The 23583-nt window shown below is 35.3% G+C and overlaps 1 protein-coding gene across 1 annotated transcript; it reads left to right on the top strand.

The window, feature by feature from the left end:
* Positions 1-857: 857 nt before the first annotated feature.
* LOC117333540 (cofilin-like) lies at positions 858-15543 on the top strand. The gene is made up of 2 exons (XM_033892876.1): positions 858-1157; positions 14213-15543. The coding sequence occupies exons 1-2, from the start codon at positions 877-879 to the stop codon at positions 14448-14450; spliced, it is 519 nt and encodes a 172-aa protein (XP_033748767.1). The 5' UTR covers positions 858-876; the 3' UTR covers positions 14451-15543.
* The last annotated feature ends 8040 nt before the right edge of the window (positions 15544-23583 follow it).

The raw sequence follows: 23583 nt of genomic DNA, 5'->3' as shown, positions 1-23583 counted from the left end.
AATTGCTCCAATCAAGTTGTGGTTTGTTTAAACCGTATCATATAGTTGGTCTCAACCCTTGTAAACTGGACAAATAAGTGTTTTATAAATTATGTACCCTACTATTATGACGTCATCAAACTATGACGTCATAGGATGTACCGAATTAAATTCATAATCCCCTGAAGAGCGGCAGAATGTAGCCGCGAAAGTACTAGGGAGACAGCAGATATGTGTTTGGCTTTTTATTTTATTATATATATATATATATATATATTATATAAAAGTATATGTCTCTGGTTTATGCAATTTGTTCCACTTTCTCCAATTATGCTTCTGACCAAATTTGGTTAAAAACCATTCAGTCCTGTACGTAATTATGACAATATAGTTGACCTACGACGGACTGCAGGAATCGCAATGTACGGGCGACAAGCGCTAGTATATATTTCCTGAGTATACAAATCCGTGTTTCAATAATCCGTAATAAGTCACCAAATCAATTTGTCTTTAAAATTATTCTAAAATGTTTTTAAAGCAATTTCATTCACATAATTTTTTCATGAAAACATCGAAAAATATTTGTTATGAACCAGAGACTTCATATGGAAAATGTGAAGTTAAGGTTGTTTTTTTTACGTTACCATGTGAATATGTCAACGTTACTGCGACATATGTAATCTTAAGTGAAAGATTTTCAAGAAGATTCCCTATATATCACTATTTATCTCCATTAAAACATTTGAAATTTTGTTTGTTCGTGCATAAGCGGCACACAAAATATTCGTCAGTTGTGAGTCACGCGCCGCTTCGCAAAATGTACAAATATGGAAGTTGAACTTCGAACTATAAAACACGTGACGCGGAAGCTGCACAGGCACACCTCACATTTCCAAGATGGCGTCAGGGGTGAAGACTAGCGATGAATGTGTCCAAGCTTTCGAGAGGCTGAAGAAGGATAAGTGTTCAAAGTTCTGTCTCTTCAAACTCAACCAGAAGCTTTCTGAAGTTGTATTAGATACAGAAGCGCCATGTAATAAAAAAGATAACAAGTTTAACTGCTACAAGGCTTTCTTGAAGAATTTGCCAGAGAAGGAGTGTCGGTATGGTGCGTTCGAGTACGGTGGTCGCCAGGATCATGAAGGGAAGGCGGTATCAAAACTCCTATTCGTATCATGGTAAGAGACACGAGGAACATGTAAATATGCTTAGGTGTTATTTTGTTTCGTATTTTATGTAGTTAACTTGTGTTATATCGAATATTTATTTGTATTCCATGAGCGGAACTTCCGCAAAATGCCGGAAAAGGCCTATAATGTCATGCCGCATGCATATGTAGCCCTGTAGGCCTAGAAGTAGGTCGGCTAAAATATAGTGAAAATGAGGACAGCGTGGCGTGTTCGAAACCATTTTCAAAATGAATGTGAATTGTTATTTTAGTATGCAGACCAGAAGGAATATTCTAGAAAGTAAAGTTTGTCTGTACTATCGAATGCAGTCGAAAACGTTACTGTGTCTGAGGTTAAGAGTTGTGCTTGTGCGCATTAAGTGATTTTTGTTAGTAATTCGAGGTAGACTAGGTCCCTTCTGTAGACTGTTGGGATTTTATGATACGATTTTGTGTGTTACGTTTTAAATTCCGATAATATGCTTTTGGTGATTGTAATGGGATGTGCTTTGGATGATTGTAACATGAAAGAGGTTTCTGGTGTTATGCATGGTGCATGAAAAGGGAGCAGTTCTTTGTTGTATCCATGTCGTTTCCTGTAGCAGGGATGCAGACGCAAGGACAGGGCAAAAACAAACAAAAACAGATCCGATGGTCCAGGGCCAGTAGATTTAGTCTGTGGACAAAAGTAGATATTGATGACTACTTGCTCAATTGTGAAGAAGTTGTCTAATCCCATTTGTGTTTTGACAAATAAAATACATTTAAATCAATTGTGAAGTCCAAAATTGCGTTTTCTTGGACAGGTTGGCAACTCTGAGATTGCGAGAAAGTCTCGTTGCAGAAAAAAAATGTCTCTGCTATGAGCGATTCTATGAAATAGATGTATATAAATATGTTCTTAAAAATGATTAATATCTATAAATAGTCAAATAGTTTTTTCGACAGGCTCAATGCAATTAGTAACATTTGTGTGAAGGAGAAAAAACTCCATTTCCTGCTAATTTGATTAAGAATATTTATCTCAAATAATGCGTAAATTGGAATTCTTCTAAATAGTGGTGGGCCGGTCATCAATTATAATAAAAAATTAATAAAATTGAAACATTTCTGGCGACATCAGTCTTAAAATCCAAAAATCTATTTGTGAGTTTTCCGTAGTGGTTTCCCATTTTCCGGAATTAATCTCTGATGTTGTTTTCTTCATTGGCCAACAGAAGGGTCCCTCTCGATGATGCTTGTTTGACTGGTTGTAGTAGCACTAAAGCATCTGAGTGACTCAATCGCGCTATACAAACTGGCAGACAAGTTTGTTTGTTCAATCAACCGGGTATCAGCTTGCCAAGGTTTGTCATTTATGTTGGTGTTTAAATGTAAATGTGACTTTTCAAACAAGGAATTCGGCTGTCACCGGATGTGGTTATTGTGTATGAAAACATATGCGAATAAAGATATCAGAAGTAGAAGAATGTCAATGATGATGATGATATTTGTTTATAACTTCAACAGTTGAATTAAAAATGAAAGTTATTATATAGTAATTTATAGTTTATTACTGTAGTTTTGATCAGCCATCTTGCTCCTGAATTTAACAAGCAATAAAACAATGATCTTTAGTTTAATATCAGTATACCCCCTCGTAACGAAGTTACGACTTCTGATAGGTTGAGGCTTGTCCGGACTACTCCTACTAAAGTACAAAACAGATTTTAACCGAACTTGGCATGAAGTCATGCCCAACAAAAATAAACAAGTCAATTAACAATGTTATCAGGAGTGTTAAATATTTGTTACTGAACTGATTTACAATTGCATTATTGAATGGTGCAGGGGTGTAAAAATCCACTAGCCCGACGCCCGGGGCTAGTGAATTTCCAGGACGGGCTAGCTGAAAAATTGTGCCTACTAGCCCCGGGCTAGTTGGTCCTTCGCTAGTAGGGGACGACTTATCATCGTTTCCTAAATTAGGAATCTTGTCAAATGCTACATTCTCTGTCGAATCCACAAAAGAAAAAAATAAATTATTTCTTTTGTTCTTGTTGATGACGGGTCGCTAAATTGCGCTCTGTTGTATCGTAGGCTACAGTTGGAAATACCCTTCTACCTTTTTATAGAACAGTGACGCAATGCGTCATACTGTAACGTGATTGGCTACAATCGTATCACTTTCACTGCGGGATACCTTACCATGTAATGTGTTAAAATACAGAGACTTCAACAAAATGGAAGTTATTTTTGAATGTTTTTCAGTAAAGATGATCATTTAATCGATATTTATAATTTTAATCACGACTTGTATCCATTTTTATGTAGCGATAACTGTTACATTAGGAACGCGGTTATGTCGCTATCGTCTGACTCTCAGTATGACACGGGGCGAGGCGTTTCGCCCAAACACATTGGAATATAAAATGCGAACATAACGTCATATAAAGCCATATAAAAATATTACAAACGGCATAAAACACATCTGATTCATAAGTTTATTTACTGTTTTTCATTAAAAAAACTCATTGATAGAATTAATATTGTCTAAAGTTGTGTTGAATAGTGCTGCACTGCAACTGAAAGGTGGTTAGTTTATTGCAATACTAGGTATAATTGTAATCAGTATTATTCAAAAGTTTTATGTTAAAAAATCATGGGCTAGTACAAAACCAGTCGGGGCTAGTGAAAAAATATACCCTACTAGCCCAGGGCTAGTGAGTGTGAAAATTTGTTTACACCCCTGATGGTGTATATCATGTATATTTATAAATTGAAGCTGGTCTTGGATCAATTGGTGTCTTAATATTGTCATTCATAAAATGTAATAACTGACTGGATTAGATATGATTACACTCATGACCAATAGCCTACTCAACTATAGACGCCCAGGAGGGGTATTAGTTATCCCTTTGGATACAACTCTAGTTTGCATTTATGTAAGACACATTTTTAAAAATTTGATTATTATCGATAATTGATCAGACAAGGTCATCCAATTTTGGCGATTATCCAGCTGCAGATTAATCGGTCATGAAAATCTCATCCGATTCCCATCACTATCTCTAAAGCTATGTATTGAAAACCGTAGGAAGGCTCTAAAGGTGTGACAATGAATTTTTAAGGTTTTGATGTTCAATACTCTACTGAAGAAATGCTGCTATATGTTTTCAAAAAAATGATCACACTAAATGAACAATAGATATATGTATAATATACTGTTAACCTCTTGTCAGTTTGAATCAGCGGATAGTTTGAACAGAATTTTTTCCAATAAAAACAATTTTCTATCTAGTGTTAGTTAAAATTCTAATTGTCCATAACTGACCCTATAGATTGAACTTGTCAAATGAAGAACTTTAAGTTAAGATTTTGGGGCAAACTCCATTGAAAGCTTTAGGTGATGATCGGCACTGGGAAATGCTGATTATAATACTTTGATCAAAAGGCACATTTAGGGTAAGGGGTTGTAAGTGTGATAATTGCAGTACATCCGACAGAAAATAGTTTGAACTCCCTGGAACAGGAAGGTATTCAATTTTTGTTAAATGTTTGTACATATGTATCGCCCTGTGAACAGCTAAGGCAGTCTCCTTTTAACTGGTGGCTACTGGCCTCTACACTGGACAACATGCAGTAGCAATTACAAGGGTACAGTATCTTACCTAAGAACACGCAAAAGCAGAAACCAAATTCTCCGCTTCTCGAGAAACACAAAAACGCTAAGGGTTAGAAGCGACGAGCAACATGACTCGTATCTTCACATTTGGTTATGTCTAAGCTGACTCACTAACCGACCAAGCTATCGCAACCCCTTAAAATTTTGAATGGACTTTATAAAGAATTAGCTCATGCCAGGGGTCCTTTTCTATTTCAATTTATGCGTTTTGCAACTTATGTCAAAATAGTTGTATGTACATGTATGCATTTTTATGTTAAACTGAATGCTGGAGTGGAACAGAAATCTGACATTTGAACACGTTTTCAATGAGTTTGGCCTGGAGAATGAGATGATTTGCTATGTTGGATGTAGTACCTTTTTACGTTAAAACCCCCAAGCATAGCTTACATTCTGCTTTAGATTTATTGGAATTTAGCAGGAAATGCTCCCAAACTCAACTGGAATGTTTGTCCATGTTTCAGATCAAAGGACTAAAGGGAGGTAAATATCTTACCGAATATTCGAATACTATTCTAATATTCGACTATCCGGGGAATTGGTATTTGCGACTTCTAACATTCGTTTCAACTCTACTGTTGATCCCATCGACACTATATTTAAAAAAAAACTTTTATTTTAGTTTTTAGGTTGAATGGACCAACTTGCTTGCATGTCTTCAATTTGGATTAGACAAACCTGCATGGTAGGGGGTTGCAATTGTTAATTATGTAACCTTTTGCCTGCTACATGTTGTAGATTCTTCTGTCATCTGTGGCTGAATTTAATCAATTTTACTTCAAATTTTGTTTCATGTCATTATGCATTGCTTCTATGATGTGTTAATATATATATATAGATTTGCTTTTATTTGAGTTTTTACCAATTTAATTCCACCATTTATTTGCTTTGACCTTGTGTTGATGAGCTTCGAGTTTTATAAGAATATAGAAAAACAGCAACCAAGGTTCGGTGAGCTTATGTCATGCGCGTCGTCCACAATTGCTTAAAATCCCTATAGCTACTAGTCAAAAAGTTCTTATTGGATTTTTACCAAATTGGGTCAGAAACATCCTTGGCGGAAGGGGATAAGATTTTGCATAAATGGTGGCTCTGACCCCCAAGGGGTCGGAGGGATGGGGCCCAATAGGGGAAATTAAAACAATTCCTTTAAATCGCTATAGCTACTAGTCATAAAGCTATGAATGGATGTGAACCCAATTTGGGCAAAAACATCCTTGGGGAAGGGGAACAGATTTTGCATAAATGGTGACTATGACCCCCAAAGGGCCAAAGGGGCGTGGCCCAATAGGGGAAATAGAGGTAATGCCTTTAAATCGCTAATGGTCATAAAGTTATGAATGGATTTGAACCTAATTTATTTAGAAACATCCATGGCAGGGGGGGGGGGATAGATTTTGCATAAATGGTAACTCTGACCCTCAAGGGGCCGGAGGGACGGGGCCCAATAGGGGAAATTGAGGCAATACCTTCAAATCGCTACTAGTCATAAAGTTATGAATGGATTTGAACCCAATTTGGTCAGAAACATCCTTGGGGGAAGGGGAACAGATTTTGCATAAATGGTGACTATGACCCCCAAGGGGCCAAATGGGTGGGGCCCAATAGGGGAAATAGAGGTAATTCCTTTAAATCGATACTAGTCATAAAGTTATGAATGGATTTGAACCCAATTTGGTCAGAAACATCCTTGGGGGAAGGGGAACAGATTTTAATTCATAAATGGTGACTAGGACCCCAAGGGGCCAATGGGTGGGGCCCAATAGGGGAAATAGAGGTAATTCCTTTAAATCGATACTAGTCATAAAGTTATGAATGGATTTGAACCCAATTTGGTCAGAAACATCCTTGGGGGAAGGGGAACAGATTTTGCATAAATGGTGACTCTGACCCGCTAGGGGCCAAAGGGGCTTGGCCCAATAGGGGAAATAGAGGTAATTCCTTTAAATCGCTACAGTCATAAAATGATGAATGCATGTCTAAAACAATTCTTGAGGTCTTTCAGACCTTAGACTGTCTGGACTTCATTAATCTTTAAAGCAGTTCGGATTCCAATACTATAACCATATATAGCATTGTTAGAGATTTACAAATAAAACAAATTGAATATGAACATTATTTTGACATTTGGTCTAATCCAACCAGGTGAGCGATACAGGCTCCATGGGCCTCTTGTTTAATGTTTTTGTTTCATTCAATGCAGAATGTCATTCTGATGAATTTGACGTTTTCAGTTTTTCTGTGACACATACGTATACGATTTCTGTTGTAGCCATTTTGAATTTCCCCCTATATATTTCAATATAGAAAAGTGTGTTACATTTTAAACTTCTTCTCAAGTTCCACCAGTGGGATTCAGCTCAATCTTAGCTGAAATAATCCTTGGATAGTCCTGGCCAAGTGGTGTTATTTTTTAAGTTGGTTTGAAATCCAAGATGGCCACCATGACGTCATGTATTAAAAAGCTTAAAATATCCATAATTCAAACAGTATTCATTTTACAGGGGTCATGTAATTATGTTATTTGTAGATAATGCCTGGCTCTAACTTTTACTGGCCAACAAATTTAAGGTTGGGGGCCATATAAAAGTTCGCTATGGGGTCAAATTAGTCTATTTTTAGAAAATCTTCATTTTTCAAACTTTTTCCCAAAAAAAATTCTCAGTATGATGCAGCATGTTATTCTGATGATTTTGATGTTTTTAGTGTTTCGGTAACATTTGCCATTAATGCGGTACGCCATTTTGAATTTATCTGGCATCTGAGATATAACGTTTCAACAAAGGAGTTGGACGAGGGGAGAGAACTTGTACAAACTTTTTGATGATCCTAACAAACTGTTTATGTATTGTTATTATATGAAGCATTCAGTTTTTTGTATGTAAACACTACATATAACATGTATCAATTGCACCAAACATTTGCTTGTAAAGGTGTAAATAAAAGTTACAAACACAGGAAAAATACTAACAAATGTTTTAAATTTAATCTGAGAATTCAATTTACCGGTAGAGTAATTATAAGGTTATATAATTATAAAAGGCATATTTCTAGGTTTCACAAAGATTTTATAAAATATCAAAATGTTGAAAAGATGCAGGTAAGATAAGTGTTTAACAGACCTGTTAAAACATGTCCAATAAAATTCAGTTGTCATTTTTCAGAATCCATTATCAGATTCATTATCAGAATTATCATTTATTAGCACACCTGGAACCAGTACCCCTTGATGATATTTTTAGTTAATCTGCATATGCTCTCAAGGACTGGTCAGCTGATGCCATGAGGCACAATGCTGTCTTTTCAACTTCACCAACCATCTGTCAGAAATGTTTTCCTTCCTGGTCTATCTACATTTAGCACTATATATATGATAAGCATGTTTAAAGCAGAGCGATCAGTTGTGGTCATTTAAAAATGTTTGAAAAAAGTTCCATTTATAGATTAGTGGCCTTGCTGCCGTCGAACCCAATCTTTGCACGATGAAAGTATAACATTGTTGCAAACAGTATCAATAGTACATTATCCAATAAGCCGTGGCATCACTTGTGGCTGTCTGTCTGTCTGTCTGTCTGTCTGTCCTTCCACACATTATCTTGTAACAAGGTGGTGTGTATGTTGCATATGAAAAGAAGGTCACACTGACCTTTGACCTATATCTACATCAAAGAAAAAAGGTTTCTAGACTATTCCTACCTTTCTTAAAACTGGCACTTTATATACCACTTTGGTCATGGGTCACCTAAAAAAAATAAGGCATTGTTGTTGCAGACCTCCATTGTAACCTTTTAGCTATATCTAAGAAAAAAAAAGGTGTCTGGGCTCTTATCAACATATATACTTTTTTTAACTGGAACTTCATACTTGGGGCATGGGTCACCTAAATAAGGCAATGTGTTGGGGATCTATATTGTGACCTTTGACCTACGTAAAAAATGTTGTGTGGGCTCTATCTTTTACACTTCTAACAGTGACACTAGTGGCACTTCATACTCTGAGCATGGGTTCATCTAAATGAGGCAATGTGTCACACAACAGGAGTCGGTCACTGATCCACATTGACCTTTGACCTACATCAATGTCAGACTTAGAAATTTGCACATGAAAAGAAAAAGAAGAACCAGATTCATTCTTCCATTAAACAATGTATATGTTCATAATACTTTAGATATCAGTTTTGATACAGTATGATCCTGATACATCTATGCACACTTATACATATTACTAGATTCAGGTATCAAATGTTTTTAATTCAAATATAAGTAAATAAGCATGGTTGTTTTAATTACTTCCTAGAATGAACAATATCATTGATTCCTCCACAACCACCACCTAAATATCCATCAGAACTATTTATCATCTAGATCTGTGAATTAGCATAACTTCACATTCAACTGGGGACTGTAAATCACTGAATTGTTCGTTTTTATGGAAGCGTTTACGCCTGCCATATTACAATCACCTACGAGTTGTGACGTCACAATCTCTCACTTTCATTTTCGTTATATTTCCTTTCACAGTTCATTTTGTAGTTTCTTTCGGTTCATATATGATGTAGTTGAACTATATATACATTTATGAAAACTATCAAGACTACAAATAAAGTGCTATTACATGAAAAAAGGTATATTCAGTATAAATTTCTCTTCGGCGGAAGCCCGGAATTTGAGACCTCTGGTGGTAGTTTCTGTAACTAGGGGTAATGATTCGCTTATAATTAGTTCCAAGTATGAGGCACGTCATTGTAGTCCGTCATTCAAAGTAGATGTGCACAGAAATGTATTAGCTATGCTGATAATGTTTTGAACATTTCAGGAACTATTTTGAATAAACAATAAGAATGTCTTGTAAATATCTACACCTGCATCGATTTTTGCAAATCTATATTGAAAATACTGTTTGAAGGGAGATAACTGCGAGATTCTGACGTTACCTTACAGAGGACACTTGTTTAACTACTAGAAATAAAGATGGCATAACAACCAAGCGCAAACAAATTCCTGATTTTCATAATACCCTCCAGGTTTTGGCTAACAACATTTCTTTTGTTTACAACTTGGTAGTTTGTTCACGAGATTTTATGAGATTTAGTCCGATATTTAGCGATCACGTGTTCCGTCTGTTTACGTGAGCGAGCACTCTGTCAAAATGGAGGCACGTGGACACGGGCTTCACACGAAGCATCAAAATGATGTTTGTCGCTAGAAATTAATATCTATCAACATGAATTAAAGTCAAGTTGCTTACAAAGTTTAAATCTGTTTGTTGACCCACTGAAATAAGTGTTTGTTTATTTAGGACGAAACTGTTTACGATAAGTTGTTCAATCCTGGCCAGACCACAAAATCACAATATCTACTGCGATTATAGTCTGAATTTTCTGACGATCTTGCTATATACTATATGCAAACTTCAATCAGCTTTAAGGCGATATCAACCCCAAAACCCTTCGGATTACTGCGATAACTGATCGAAGTCCCTGTGTTTCAAATCCATGAATCGGTAGACCTGCGTGATGGAATTCGATCGTTTATTTTTTAAAACTTAAGAAAACTTCCCCGACAGAGACAATATACAGAATCTGGATTTCTGTGATAAGGTTTACTGCAGTAGCTACTCGCACTCGTAATATATATGAAAATGCTAAATTATTATTGAACCAGCTTGTCTTATTTATATATTATTCAGCTCACGATTCAACCTTTTCAAATGTTTTCATGTAATATATATATACATTTGTATGCACCAAGCTGTGAAATGTTTGTATTACATAGAATATTTAAACAATACAAAGTAATTGTAGATTAACAAAATGTATACCAATTGCATTTTAACCTATTAGTACAACTTTTTGTTGTTTTCATGTAAAATGATAAATACATGTATATCTATTGGCAATCGATATAAAATCCATATAATATAAGACTTTCTCAAATATCAATATTCCTCATAACTTTCAAAATAAATCTATATTTGCTTTTGAAATTTAATTAAAAATGTTTGATTTTCATGTCGCGAACATATCCCTTAAAATAATCATCATCTCCTTATTGGTCTCCAGAAAGTGTGAAAATAAATGAAACTTTTTTGTCAATAATTCTATTTATTATGAATTCATGTATAACCATTTAGGTTTTTTCCAATGTTGACCTTTAAAACTATATATATATACAAGCAACAATCTGTGGGATGTCAAATATGGAAGGCTATAGCTGTTTCAGGATAAATTGCCAAAAATGCTGATAAGTACTGTTTCTTATCACTGATCATATATATTATATTGGGTTTTCGACTATTATGTGTTATTGCTACTTAAGTGTGAATTTTTTCGGCTTAAGTGATAATGTATTTCTTTGTACTTATGTGCAACAGACATCGCGAGAGTTTAATTCTCGTACATATAATATTGACTCCTACAAAAAGAAGTTGAGTGATCATGAGTGGTTGACCTACGAGAGGCATTTTATCAAATCTCGTATTGACCATACTGATTGCTCATGATCATATTTCATCCGGCCTAGTAAACTCTAGAAAAAAACATCTTAATTTATGAAAGTAGCTAACTCATTTAATGTATGTGTAAAAATTAAGTATATATATATATCGTACAAAACATCAAACTTCTAATATGGTAGATATGAAACATACATTTAGGCTGACTGCCTGATAATATAATACAATTTGTACAAAGTTTACAATCCTTTGACATTCAGCTCATAATATACACCATTATAATTTGATCTGTCGTCATGCGTCGGTCTTCTTCTTAAGACCAAGATATCGCAGAATGGTGTACAGAAGGTTCTTAAGCTGTTTTATCAAAATTGTTAATTTCATGGCCCCCTATATCTATGTGTCGCATTCTCCCTGGGGAGAGGATACATTTTACTATAGTTTATATAGGAAACTCATCACACATATTTTAGCATAATTTGTTTAGGGTTAGGGTTTTGGTTAGGGCAAACTTTTCTCAATGACATATTGTCAGAGAATGTCAAGGCCAACGACTTGTTATGGGTTCGAATGTCAAAAATAAAAATCTCAAATTGATTATTTTTTTCATTTCATATGAAAGAACATAGTCCACTGAAACAGAATGTGCATATTTTATTGTCATCAGATAAAAATAAGGCAGAAAGATATGGCACTTGGAAAAGAATCATAAAGCTATTTTCTCCAGCCAAAATTAAAAAATAATCCAAAATTGCAGAATAAAGGTTTCTGCTCTTTTATCTATATACACATGAAGGCTTGATGTTTGGCGCATCGATAACGTATGGCTGGCTACAAATGTTATACTTATATTTGACCTTGACCTTCATTCAAGGTCACGGGGGTCAAATGATGAAAAAAATTCAAAGTTCTTTCAAAATTATTAATTTTGGTCACATTTTAAAGAATCGGCCCTTTTAAAGGTGTGTGCAATGTATCAAGGTCAAATAATCAGAATGACGCAGATATGGCACTTTTAAAAAGAAATTCCTACCAAAATGAAAAAATGACCCAAAACTGCACATACACATGAAGGCTGGATATTTGGCAAACAGATACATGTAACATGTGTGACTGGCTACAAATATTGAGTTTATCTCTCTGACCTTGACCTTCATTCACATTTTAAAGAACCGGCTCTTATGAAGGTGTGTGCGAAGTTTCAAGGGCAAATTATTAAAAATGATGCAGACATGCCCTTTAAAGAATGTTTTCTTGCCAAAATTAAAAATTATCCATAATTGCAATTCAATTGTTGGCTCAAAAGGGGTGTCCAGCAAGATTATGGAGTTGGGATCTGAATGGTTTCACAGATAAAACAAGAGGCCCAAATGGCCTGTATGGCTCACCTGGTTTTATGAGATATGAAACAAGAATGATGCTTAAGTTTATTTGTCGCTGGTATTTCTATGTCAATATATCATAAGCATTTTATATGGGTACATGTACATTGGTTTATTGTTATTCTAAAAATGTCAGACCTATTTTGGTCCCATCCTTCAGCCCCCGGGAGGTTAACCCCAACATTCGTACAATTTTGAATACCCACCCCATAACCATGCTACCATACAAATGTAGGTTTTATACCAAATTGTGCAATTAATCCATGAAATGAAATTGACTTTGGGTACAACCCCATAGGGATTGCTACCACACCAATGTGAGTTATATCCATAACTTAGTTTCAGAGAAACCAATTGACCCCTTTTGACCCTGCCCCCCAGGGGTCAACCCCACCATTTTTACAATTTTGAATCCCTACTCAAAATGATGCTACCAGTCAAGTATGAGCTATATCGATTGCTTAGTTTCAGAGAAGAAGTTATTTATGTCAATTAAGCCAAATTGACCAAGAGATGAACACAATCCTGATGTAAAAATAGGCCCAGGGTTCTTTCCCCACCCCAAGGGACTTATACAATCATATTGAATTAATATCAAATATGAAAGTTTTCTTCAATATTTTGCATGTAAAACGCTGTATAGTTATATACAGTACCTATAGCTACTAGGCTATTATCTACATCTTGGTGGTAAATTAAAAAACAACAAATCACAAATCACAGTTTATTGTTAATATTGACATTGGATCTATTAAAATAGATGGAATTGATATCTAATTTTAAAATAATTGTCCTTAACAAATGAGGTCTTTGTTGAAAAAAAAGTGTAATAACTTTTAAAAGCCGTCAATCTAATTTTGATATTATTCTAAGATCAAAATAGAAAGGAATATACAATTTTGTTTACAAGATATTGAAAGACATTGCTGTTGAAAGTGTTGAAAGTGTGCAGACACTCCCTGTATTTTCAATACATATCGTGTATTGTTATAACTTATCGAAATACATATCATATTGTTTCGACATTTCTAATACCCAGGCCTATAAAATATAAGTTTGTTTTAAACACATAAATGCAAATTTTGAACTACTTAAGTATAAAAGATGGTTTAAAGTATGAATGTTAATGACATGTACCTAAGTAGAAGTTGATTTTAAAAAATTTAAAATGTTCGACTTCTTAAGTAAAGGTTTGATTGAAATAAGAAATGTTTAACTACTTTTAGAAGTAGGTTTGAAACTTTAAGATGGTTAAAACCATTATGTATATCGGAACAGTCTAAACCATTACATTCATCAGGACTGTGAAAACCATTATGTCCGGTTGGTTTGACACACTTAAGTGGAAATGTTTAGTCATGTTGATATCAGTTTAATTTGTATTCTTGCTTTATTTCAAATATCTCCTTTTACATCTGACTAACGCCTCCTACAGTACTTTCAGTACTTTGATTATTTTGTATATATACTCAAAGTAAAGATTGCGAACATGTCGGGTCTTGTACAGGATTTATAAATAACAACTCTAAGAACGTTATTTAATGTAGACTTTTTTCTTGTTTTTAGGGCACCTGCAACGGCAGGGATGAGACAGAAGATGGTGCATGCGTCCAGCTTGTCTGCTGTGAAAGATAAACTGAATGTCAACGATGTATTACAGGTGACGGAGCTGGACGAACTGGATGAAGACGTCGTCTGTGATAAGCTTCGGATCAAGCTTGATAAAGAACATTGCGAAAAGATGAAAAGAGAACACCCATTTGAGGAAGAAGAATACCACCAGGAGCAGCAACTACAGGCATAGACGATCACTAAATACAACACAGTGACCACCGTGAAAATATGCATTGATTTGGTTTATCGGCCTGTTATAGCGTTTATGTGCTTCGCTGACTGGTCAACCTTGGGAATGTATTAAACATACATTGTGCTAGACTGGATTGATGCTATTGGCTGTTATACATCACTTATATACCAGGGAACATACATTATAAACATTACAAAGGCAAGATTTTCATCAAGCCAAAAATTAATCTTCTTATAGCATTATATACTTTATCGTCACTGTCAAATATCAACTCTTAATGTATAAAACTTTATACAAAAGTGTAGTCACAATAAGTCAAGGGAAAGTTTGTATATGGTGTAATTGGAATAAGCTTTACATGGAGTGGACCGAGATGAGTTATGGCGGTTGTGGGAACACTGAATTAATGTAGCAAATAATACTGTAATGTAAGGTGGTGTCTATAGATACAAATTCTGTTTACCTTTCTGATTCCTGTGACTAGATTCCAGCCATCTTGGTATTGGAGATTTTGAGCATAGAAACAATTTAATCCAAAAGAAATAACTGCATCTAGCTAAAAAAGTGATTTTCATCGAAAGTGAATATCGCTTTTAATTATTGTATGTATTTTTTTATGTTAATGTTACAAAAACAAAACTGATGTTTTTAATATGAAATTATGAAATACTATACATTTGGCATGTATACCATCCTCCTGATTTGTATTTACCATATTTGAGGAAATTTCAGTGATTGTTTATATTAATTACCAACTCTAAATGTAAATGGCCAATATTTATATTAATTACCAACTCTAAATGTAAATGGCCAACAGAGTCATTTCCAAACCAACTAGTCTTTGCCAGTCAACTAGTCTTCCCCAAAAAGCCAAAATGGTTTTTACTTGAAATGACATTTAATGGGCATACAATTAACTTAAGTTAGATAAGTTTGAAGAAGCAGGCATCCTGCTAGCAGAATTGTTACATGGTGTTCGAAGTGTGAAAATAGTCATTACACTACTACCTGGTAATTATGTAAAGAAACACGTTTTGTATAAATAAAACAAATAACAAAATTTAATGAAAATTTCACTTGTTCAACAAAATTTGATGTTTGTTTTTCTTCAAGTCATGACTTTTCATTAAACTTGAAATAACAATAGAATATGCTTCAATCACAACATACTTGACTGTTTTTTTAATTTGTTATATTGCTAAATTGGCCAACTTGTTTCTCCACTTTCAGCATCTCTGAGGGCTTATTCAAATTGATCGATTCCCTAGTGAAATTATTTCATGATAAAGTTGAATTCTCAATTTCAGTTAGTTGTGATTGAAACATGTTTATTACATTTCAAATCTACAATGACCAGAATTTCAAGAAGATGGTGAGCTGTTCAAACTGCCTCTCGTCCGTGGTCTCTCAAACTATGTATACATGCAGGTTGCTCATAGGAATATTGTAAAAGATTCCCTCATTTTCTTAAGAATTACAGATCAAGAATAAATTCATATTTATGAACTCCTATACTGAAATTAATAGACAGTGACTGAATTTTAAAGGATTACATATTTTGTGTTGAAAAACCTTGGACTTTGAGAAACTGCAAGAATTTCTTTGTTTCTCTAGTTCATTAGAATATATATTGTTAGCTCACTGGTTACGAGTAGCAGTGAGCTAATGCTGTACGCATTGGCGTCCCACCCCAAGACTTTAAAAGTTTTTTGGGCAAGTTTTTTGGAAACCTTGTAAGTTCAAAAGTCTACACCTCACACCCTCCTGATTTGGTTTATACATTTATTAGAGGTCTAGGAGTGATGTTATTGCAAAATTATGCCCAGTAATTTTTTCGCATTTTACCAGATTGTGGACTGAACTTTTTTGTCACCAAAATCCAATTTTAAAAGTTTCTGGGTTTTAAATCCAAAACCATATGCCACACACACTGTTACAAATCGAATGCTGTTACAAATCGATGTATGCATTCATTGAGGACTACATGATGTTACTGCAAAATACATACGTAAAAAATGAGTGTATATATATTGTGATTGCTGCTGCCGGGGAGCTTCACTGTGAATCATTGATTGCACTTGTTTTCATATGGAGAACTTCAAATTGCAATATATCATATGGATTTTTTTCTTACGTCTGGAAAAAATATATATTTGTGGCTGATAAGCATCTTTTACAAAAGTAGTTCTTGTGCATTTTAATGCATCAATATTTAAACATTACTTCTGAGAATTTGTTTGCTAATACTAAATTCACTTGACTTTTAAGGTACATTCTGTAACTTGAAAGAAAACTCATTTTTTCTCTCCAAGTTACTGACATAGTGGGACAGACAAGAAAATTAAATCATATTAAATGTACACTTCATTTGTTTTATATCAATTGCGATACAAGTTATAGCAACTTATATTGATCACTGTAAGTGTTGTTGGCCTGGATGGACATGTTGTTTTATATCAATTGCGATACAAGTTATAGCAACTTATATTGATCACTGTAAGTGTTGTTGGCCTGGATGGACATGCAGGAGGAGTTTAACTGTGGGAGGAAGCAGTGTAGTTCTCGGAGAAAACCAGTGGTCAGGCAGGTGACCTTTACCTTTTCACGTATGATTAATTGTGGAATCAAACCTCAGTAGGTTAGGTGGAAGGAATGAGTTATCAATGTGCTACTTGACTTCCCATTAATTTAATAACGATACATGTTGAATATTATGTCAATGTTGTCGGCTTCAAAATAAAAGATGTACAGCAACCAGGAAGCAAAAAGAATATAAAACATGTAGCAATAACAAACTTATCTAAATCCAATAAAAATATAAGATGGAAATTGTTCTATTGGCAGCCATTTTAGTTCAGATGTATATGTAAGACTGAAATGCAGAACACATGTGTTTGCTGTGAAAGCATACTCTGGTGACCATATTGTACTTAAGACGAAACATGTGAACATCATCATTTGTCCAAAATTATCCATTATGATTCCTACAGTTTTATTATTAACATTTAAAAAGTAATGATAGTATTTGAACTATTACTTCAGTACTGATTCTAAAGACGGCATTCTTCTTGAATTTCATTTTCATTGAAAATGTGATAAAAATTTATCAGTACCCAACAAGGATCATTCACATGGAATTTAATCAGAATCGAGGATCACAGACATTGGATGCAGCCCCCGATAACAACAGGTAGTTTGAGTCTCGAGGCTAAGAACTTCAACCATATGCTCAAAATAGATGAAACTACTAAACTTTATATATAGAAGTGACAAAAATCGAACACAATACAGAATCATGTTATATATATATATATATATATATATACACAGGTTAAAAAAATCCAATTTATAGCCTTTATGGAGCCTGTACCAGAGTTATTTTATTATTGTGATGTTTCAAGATGATCTTTACACTGTGCTTTTATATTTCAACACCGAATATTTACTGGTGTACTGTATCAATGATCGAAACATACATAACTGTAACTATACATATGCCGTTTTACGAAACATACATAACTGTAACTATACATGTGCCTTTTTACGAAACATACATAACTGTAACTATACATATGCCTTTTTACGAAACATACATAACTGTAACTATACATAACTGTAACTATACATAACTAACTATACATAACTGTAACTATACATAACTGTAACTATACATGTGCCTTTATACATCACTTGAGACAAAGCCTCGAGACCCAATACTTGGCCAGTGGTTACTCCAACAATGTTGAGAGGTTTTACACGGCGAGATACTTTTGACAGGCACTATCATATCCGATAGAAAAAGAGCCGACCAGCGGCCTCTTATGTTATAGGAGTAGGCCAGTGGTATGATGGAATAAAGGGCTAGCAGTTTTGTCATTTGAGGCCAAAGTTCAAGGACAAATTGGGGGTCGCTGACATTACATCTGGCTGTTATCGATGCAAGGTTTTTAAGGTTCAGATAAAAAGTTAAAAAGGTAACAAACTGTAGTATTATGGTAGTACAGTGTATTTACATTTCTGTTAGCCCATCAGTATGGGGAGTTGCATTATAGAACATGTATATATGCAATAAAAGAATGGGCAGTAGGCTTCCTGATGGGAAACGGCAACACAACTGGACTCTCCAAACATATACTGTATATATTCTAGGTCAAATAAACCTAGGCCTTGATCTACTTCAAGTCAAAGTGTGAACTCAAAACATAGTAATCATTTATATGGCAAGTCCAGATTCGGTTACACCTACAGCATCTAAAAAGCAACCAACACCGGATTTCTGCAGAATGGAGGACATATTTTTATATTTACATTTGTCTGGCATTGTCACTATATAGTCTGTTTGAGAGCTCTGGCATTGATGTACGTTTAAATGCCATCCATCACGCAGTACACTTATCAGTGTATTGATACAACACAAACCGGAACTACAATATCAGGATAATTAAGTTCAACGACTAATTATTTTGTCTACATTATTTGTTATAAAAAATATGCCATTTGCGCATTACGTTGATAATAAAATGATTAGTTTTTTCTTTTTTAATTTTTCATGTAATATTTTGTTTCCCAAAAAGCATACGACCATGTTCTGGCTGTTCCAATGACTGACAAAAAAATCTGCTGACTGTCGGTAAGGTGGGAATTATGAATTTTAAATATGAATTATAGATTTTAAAAAACAAGAGGCCCAATGGGCCTGTATCGCTCACCTGGCTCTACAGCAACTTTGAAGTTGATTGAAGTCATTTCTAAAGATACTATGTTGATTACCTCTTTATTCAAATATCATTGTAAGCTAGTTTTATTCATATTAAACATTTTCTAGTCCTTCATTCCAGCATTCTATTGGCCTAATATCAGGTCTTGGAGGCTCTTGGCTATCGCAAAATTATTGTTTACAGATTTGAGCCGATTTCACCCCTGTGACTTTGAATGTAGGTCAAGGTCATTTATTTGAACAAAATTGGTAGTGCTTCACCCCAGCCCAGCATGCTACAGGCCTAATATCAAGTCCCTGGGCCTCTTGGTTATTGAGAAGAAGTCGTATGAAGATTATAGCCTATTTGACCCATGTGACCTTGAATGAAGGTCAAGGTCATTTATTTGAACAAACTTTGTAGCCCTTCATCCCAGCATGCTACAGGCCCAATATCAAGTCCATGGGCCTCTTAGTTATTGAGAAGAAGTCGTTTGAAGATTATAGCCTATTTGACCCATGTGACCTTGAATGAAGGTCAAGGTCAATTATTTGAACAAACTTTGTAGCCCTTCACCCAAGCATGCTACAGGCCCAATATCAAGTCGCTGGGCCTCTTGGTTATTGAGAAGAAGTCGTTTGAAGATTATAGCCTATTTGACCCATGTGACCTTGAATGAAGGTCAAGGTCAATTATTTGAACAAACTTTGTAGCCCTTCACCACAGCATGCTACAGGCCCAATATCAAGTCCCTGGGCCTCTTGGTTATTGAGAAGAAGTCGTTTGAAGATTATAGCCTATTTGACCCTTGTGACCTTGAATGAAGGTCAAGGTCATTTATTGGAACAAACTTTGTAGCCCTTTACCCCAGCATGCTACAGGCCCAATATCAAGTCCATGGGCCTCTTGGTTATTGAGAAGAAGTCGTTTGAAGATTATAGCCTATTTGACCCATGTGACCTTGAATGAAGGTCAAGGTCATTTATTTGAACAAACTTTGTAGCCCTTCACCCCAGCATGCTACAGGCCAAATATCAAGTCCCTGGGCCTCTTGGTTATTGAGAAGAAGTCGTTTGAAGATTATAGCCTATTTGACCCATTTGACCTTGAATGAAGGTCAAGGTCATTTATTTGAACAAACTTTGTAGCCCTTCACCCACGCATGCTACAGGCCCAATATCAAGTCCCTGGGCCTCTTGGTTATTGAGAAGAAGTCGTTTGAAGATTATAGCCTATTTGACTCATATGACCTTGAATGAAGGTCAAGGTCATTTATTTGAACAAACTTTGTAGCCCTTCACCCCAGCATGCTACAAGCCCAATATCAAATCCATGGGCCTCTTGGTTATTGAGAAGAAGTCGTTTGAAGATTATAGCCTATTTGACCCATGTGACCTTGAATGAAGGTCAAGGCCATTTATTTGAACAAACTTTGTAGCCCTTCACCCCAGCATGCTACAGGCCCAATATCAAGTCCCTGGGCCTCTTGGTTATTGAGAAGAAGTTGTTTGAATGAAAAAGTTGACGCCGGACGGCCGGACGGCCAGACGGACGGACGGACGGACGACGGACGCCGCACCACGGCATAAGCTCACTTGCCCTTCGGGCAGGTGAGCTAATAAAAGGAAAAGGAATGTAAATATAAGCATTGAACTGTTTTTGTATGGTATTTATGATCTATTTGAATGCCAGAGTTATACAAGCAAACAAATCATAATCTTAACGCACATTATGTTGTTTACATGCAAAGCTCTGGCATTCAAATAGATCATACCTACCATACCGAACAGTTCAATGGCCTCAAGAAGACTGTATGGAAATGAGAGCAGTACTTGTTTTTCAAGTATCTGTACGACATGATTTGGATATGATTTTTCATGTATATGAAATTAATAAGCCAGACGTACCACTAATACATATTGTTGACAGTTCATCCGTCAAGACTAGGGATGTATATGGCTTGATCACATCAAATCACACAATAAGTGCTCCAGTAAATTGTCTTAGGTTTCAATACAGGATAGCGCTGTTCCTGAATATAACAGACCAACTGATATACAAAACTCCAGTTTCTAAACATGGAAGTACGGGTGTATATAGTAGTGGGTGTGCTAAACTTGTTATTATTATCACATGCATGTATAATAATAGCACCCGGGATCTGTTCTTGGAAGGACCAGAGAGCTCAACGGGCCTGTATTGATCATCTGCTACTAACAGAAAATTAAAGCTAATGTAGTTAATTTATGTTAAGCTGATATCTCTTCATACAAATAGCCAGCATTTAATGATTTTAACAAATTCTTTGGTAACCATTGTTACCATATTGTCCTAGCTCATTCATTTGAATATACAATGTACTTGCTCAGTATCTTTACCTTGGGCCTCTTGTATATTGCAAGTCATTGCAAGATTTTAACACATTTATCCCCAGTGACCTTGAAGAAAGTCCGTCATTCCTTTGAGCAAGCCATTCATCTGAGCATGCTCCTGGCCTAATATATTGACCCTGTGCCCCTTTAAAAGTTTAAATGGAAATGTTGATCCAAGACGGAATTTCAGATTTTCTTTATCCCCAAGAAAATTTCATATTACACTGGGTTACAATAAATGTGTACTTGCATATATATAGACGGCAATAAACCCTGACCGATCTAAATTATCAGCTGTCAAGGTTTTGACATAAAATAAGGCTCCAGTATATGGCTCTTAAATCTCATACTGGGGTGATCATGATCAGGTGGCACAGTGGTACACTTGCCTTTCACCTAGGCGGCCCAGATCGTACGTGAATAGGTAGGGTGTCACCTGCCCGACCACGTGCTTTGAACAATCCGGGCCAACAAGCGTGATAAATATAAGTTGATATAATTGTCTCATAATTGTTGTAAAATAAATAAAGTTTACATTCAGTACGAAAAATGACTTCTGATGTAAACAATATGACTGAATGAATATTTTGGAGAGAAAACAACACCCCTATTTAACAAAAGAAAAAACAACCATGGAATAGACAATATTTGAAGATATTTCTGGGACCGGAGAAGCTCTCAACCTACTCAATACCAATTTTATGCAGGTTTGTGTGAAATTATACGCGGTGCCCAGTACCAGTTTCTTGAACCGCACCATGGACTTACCTCAATGATGACTGAATAAAAGAAAGTTAATCTTTCATTAGAAACTAAATAAGCATTTGATCTTTGATAAATCTGCAGACCTGCCAACCTTTCAAATTCAAAAATAGTAATTTGGCCCATTTTTGAGCAAAAAAAGAGTAATTCTTAACAATTCTTGCCAAATCTATGGCATCAAAAAGAGTAATTTGCTACTATTTCGAGAGAAAAAAGAGTAACGACCACCACAAAATAGTAAAGATTACTATAAAATAGTAGTAGTTGGCAGGTCTGAATCTGTTGTTGAAATGAAACATTAATTTCACCGACACTTGGGAGAGGGCACCAATCCATCTCTTATCCTGAGTTTAACCATAATGTAAGATACATGTACATACTCCATTAGTAATTAGGCCTATACTTTATGTTACAATATATATATTGATATTACGACACGGTGAACTAAGACCATATAAAGTTACTATGTACATGTACAGAAAGTATGGCATTCTAAAATCCAAGCTAATCCCAACACACAAAAGTGCTGTATTATCATGGAACTTAATAAAAGTCATACTGTGACAGCTGCATTTCAGTGTATGATCATGTGGAATTTCAGAAAGTTTGGCCCCCAGGCTTTGGATGATGTAGTCTTGACAGTACATTCCCAGATCTATTTCAATAACAGAAAACTGACATAAGGAGCTATTCAATCTCTAATTGCACATCCATTCAAATCATCCTCGGTTGGTTTTACTGTGTATTTGAAATAAAAACACGAGGAGTTTCGGATGATTGCACATCCTCACATCAATGTGTAGCTTCGTGTTTCAGAACGTTTGGCCTTTTGGATTTTGTGATGATCTCCAGGATATGTAAGTGCTGACTGACAAGACAGATGGAGGGACACCATTATTATAATAGCCTAAGGGCACCTGCTATCTGGGCCTCTAATGATAAAAGTTCCTAGTCTGAGGATTTGAGACCATTTCTATACCACCATTATTACATCACTGCATTGAGGTCCCCTGCTTTCTCAATACATGTCATTACTCTCTCAAATATAGCTTTTATTCTTGGCTATTTACAGTTAAGTAGTTTCATGGTCCAACTGGACACTAGCTTGTCTAACAAAGTCATTTAGAGTTAGGATTGGACATCTAGAGGCAAAACTATTGATGTATGTTTGATAGTTTTCCTATTTATTATGTTCAAGTGTTGAGATTCAAGTAAGGCCTCAGCTACTGTTAGAATTCTGTTAAATCGTAATGGGCCAATGTCTAGTTTTATTAGACATTACAGACACTTGTCTACACC

The sequence above is a fragment of the Pecten maximus genome, chromosome 8 (genome assembly GCF_902652985.1).
Source record: "Pecten maximus chromosome 8, xPecMax1.1, whole genome shotgun sequence".
NCBI classification, from domain to species: domain Eukaryota; kingdom Metazoa; phylum Mollusca; class Bivalvia; order Pectinida; family Pectinidae; genus Pecten; species Pecten maximus.
The sequence above is the reverse complement of the archived record's forward strand: the minus strand, read 5'-3'. Positions and strand labels throughout refer to the sequence as shown.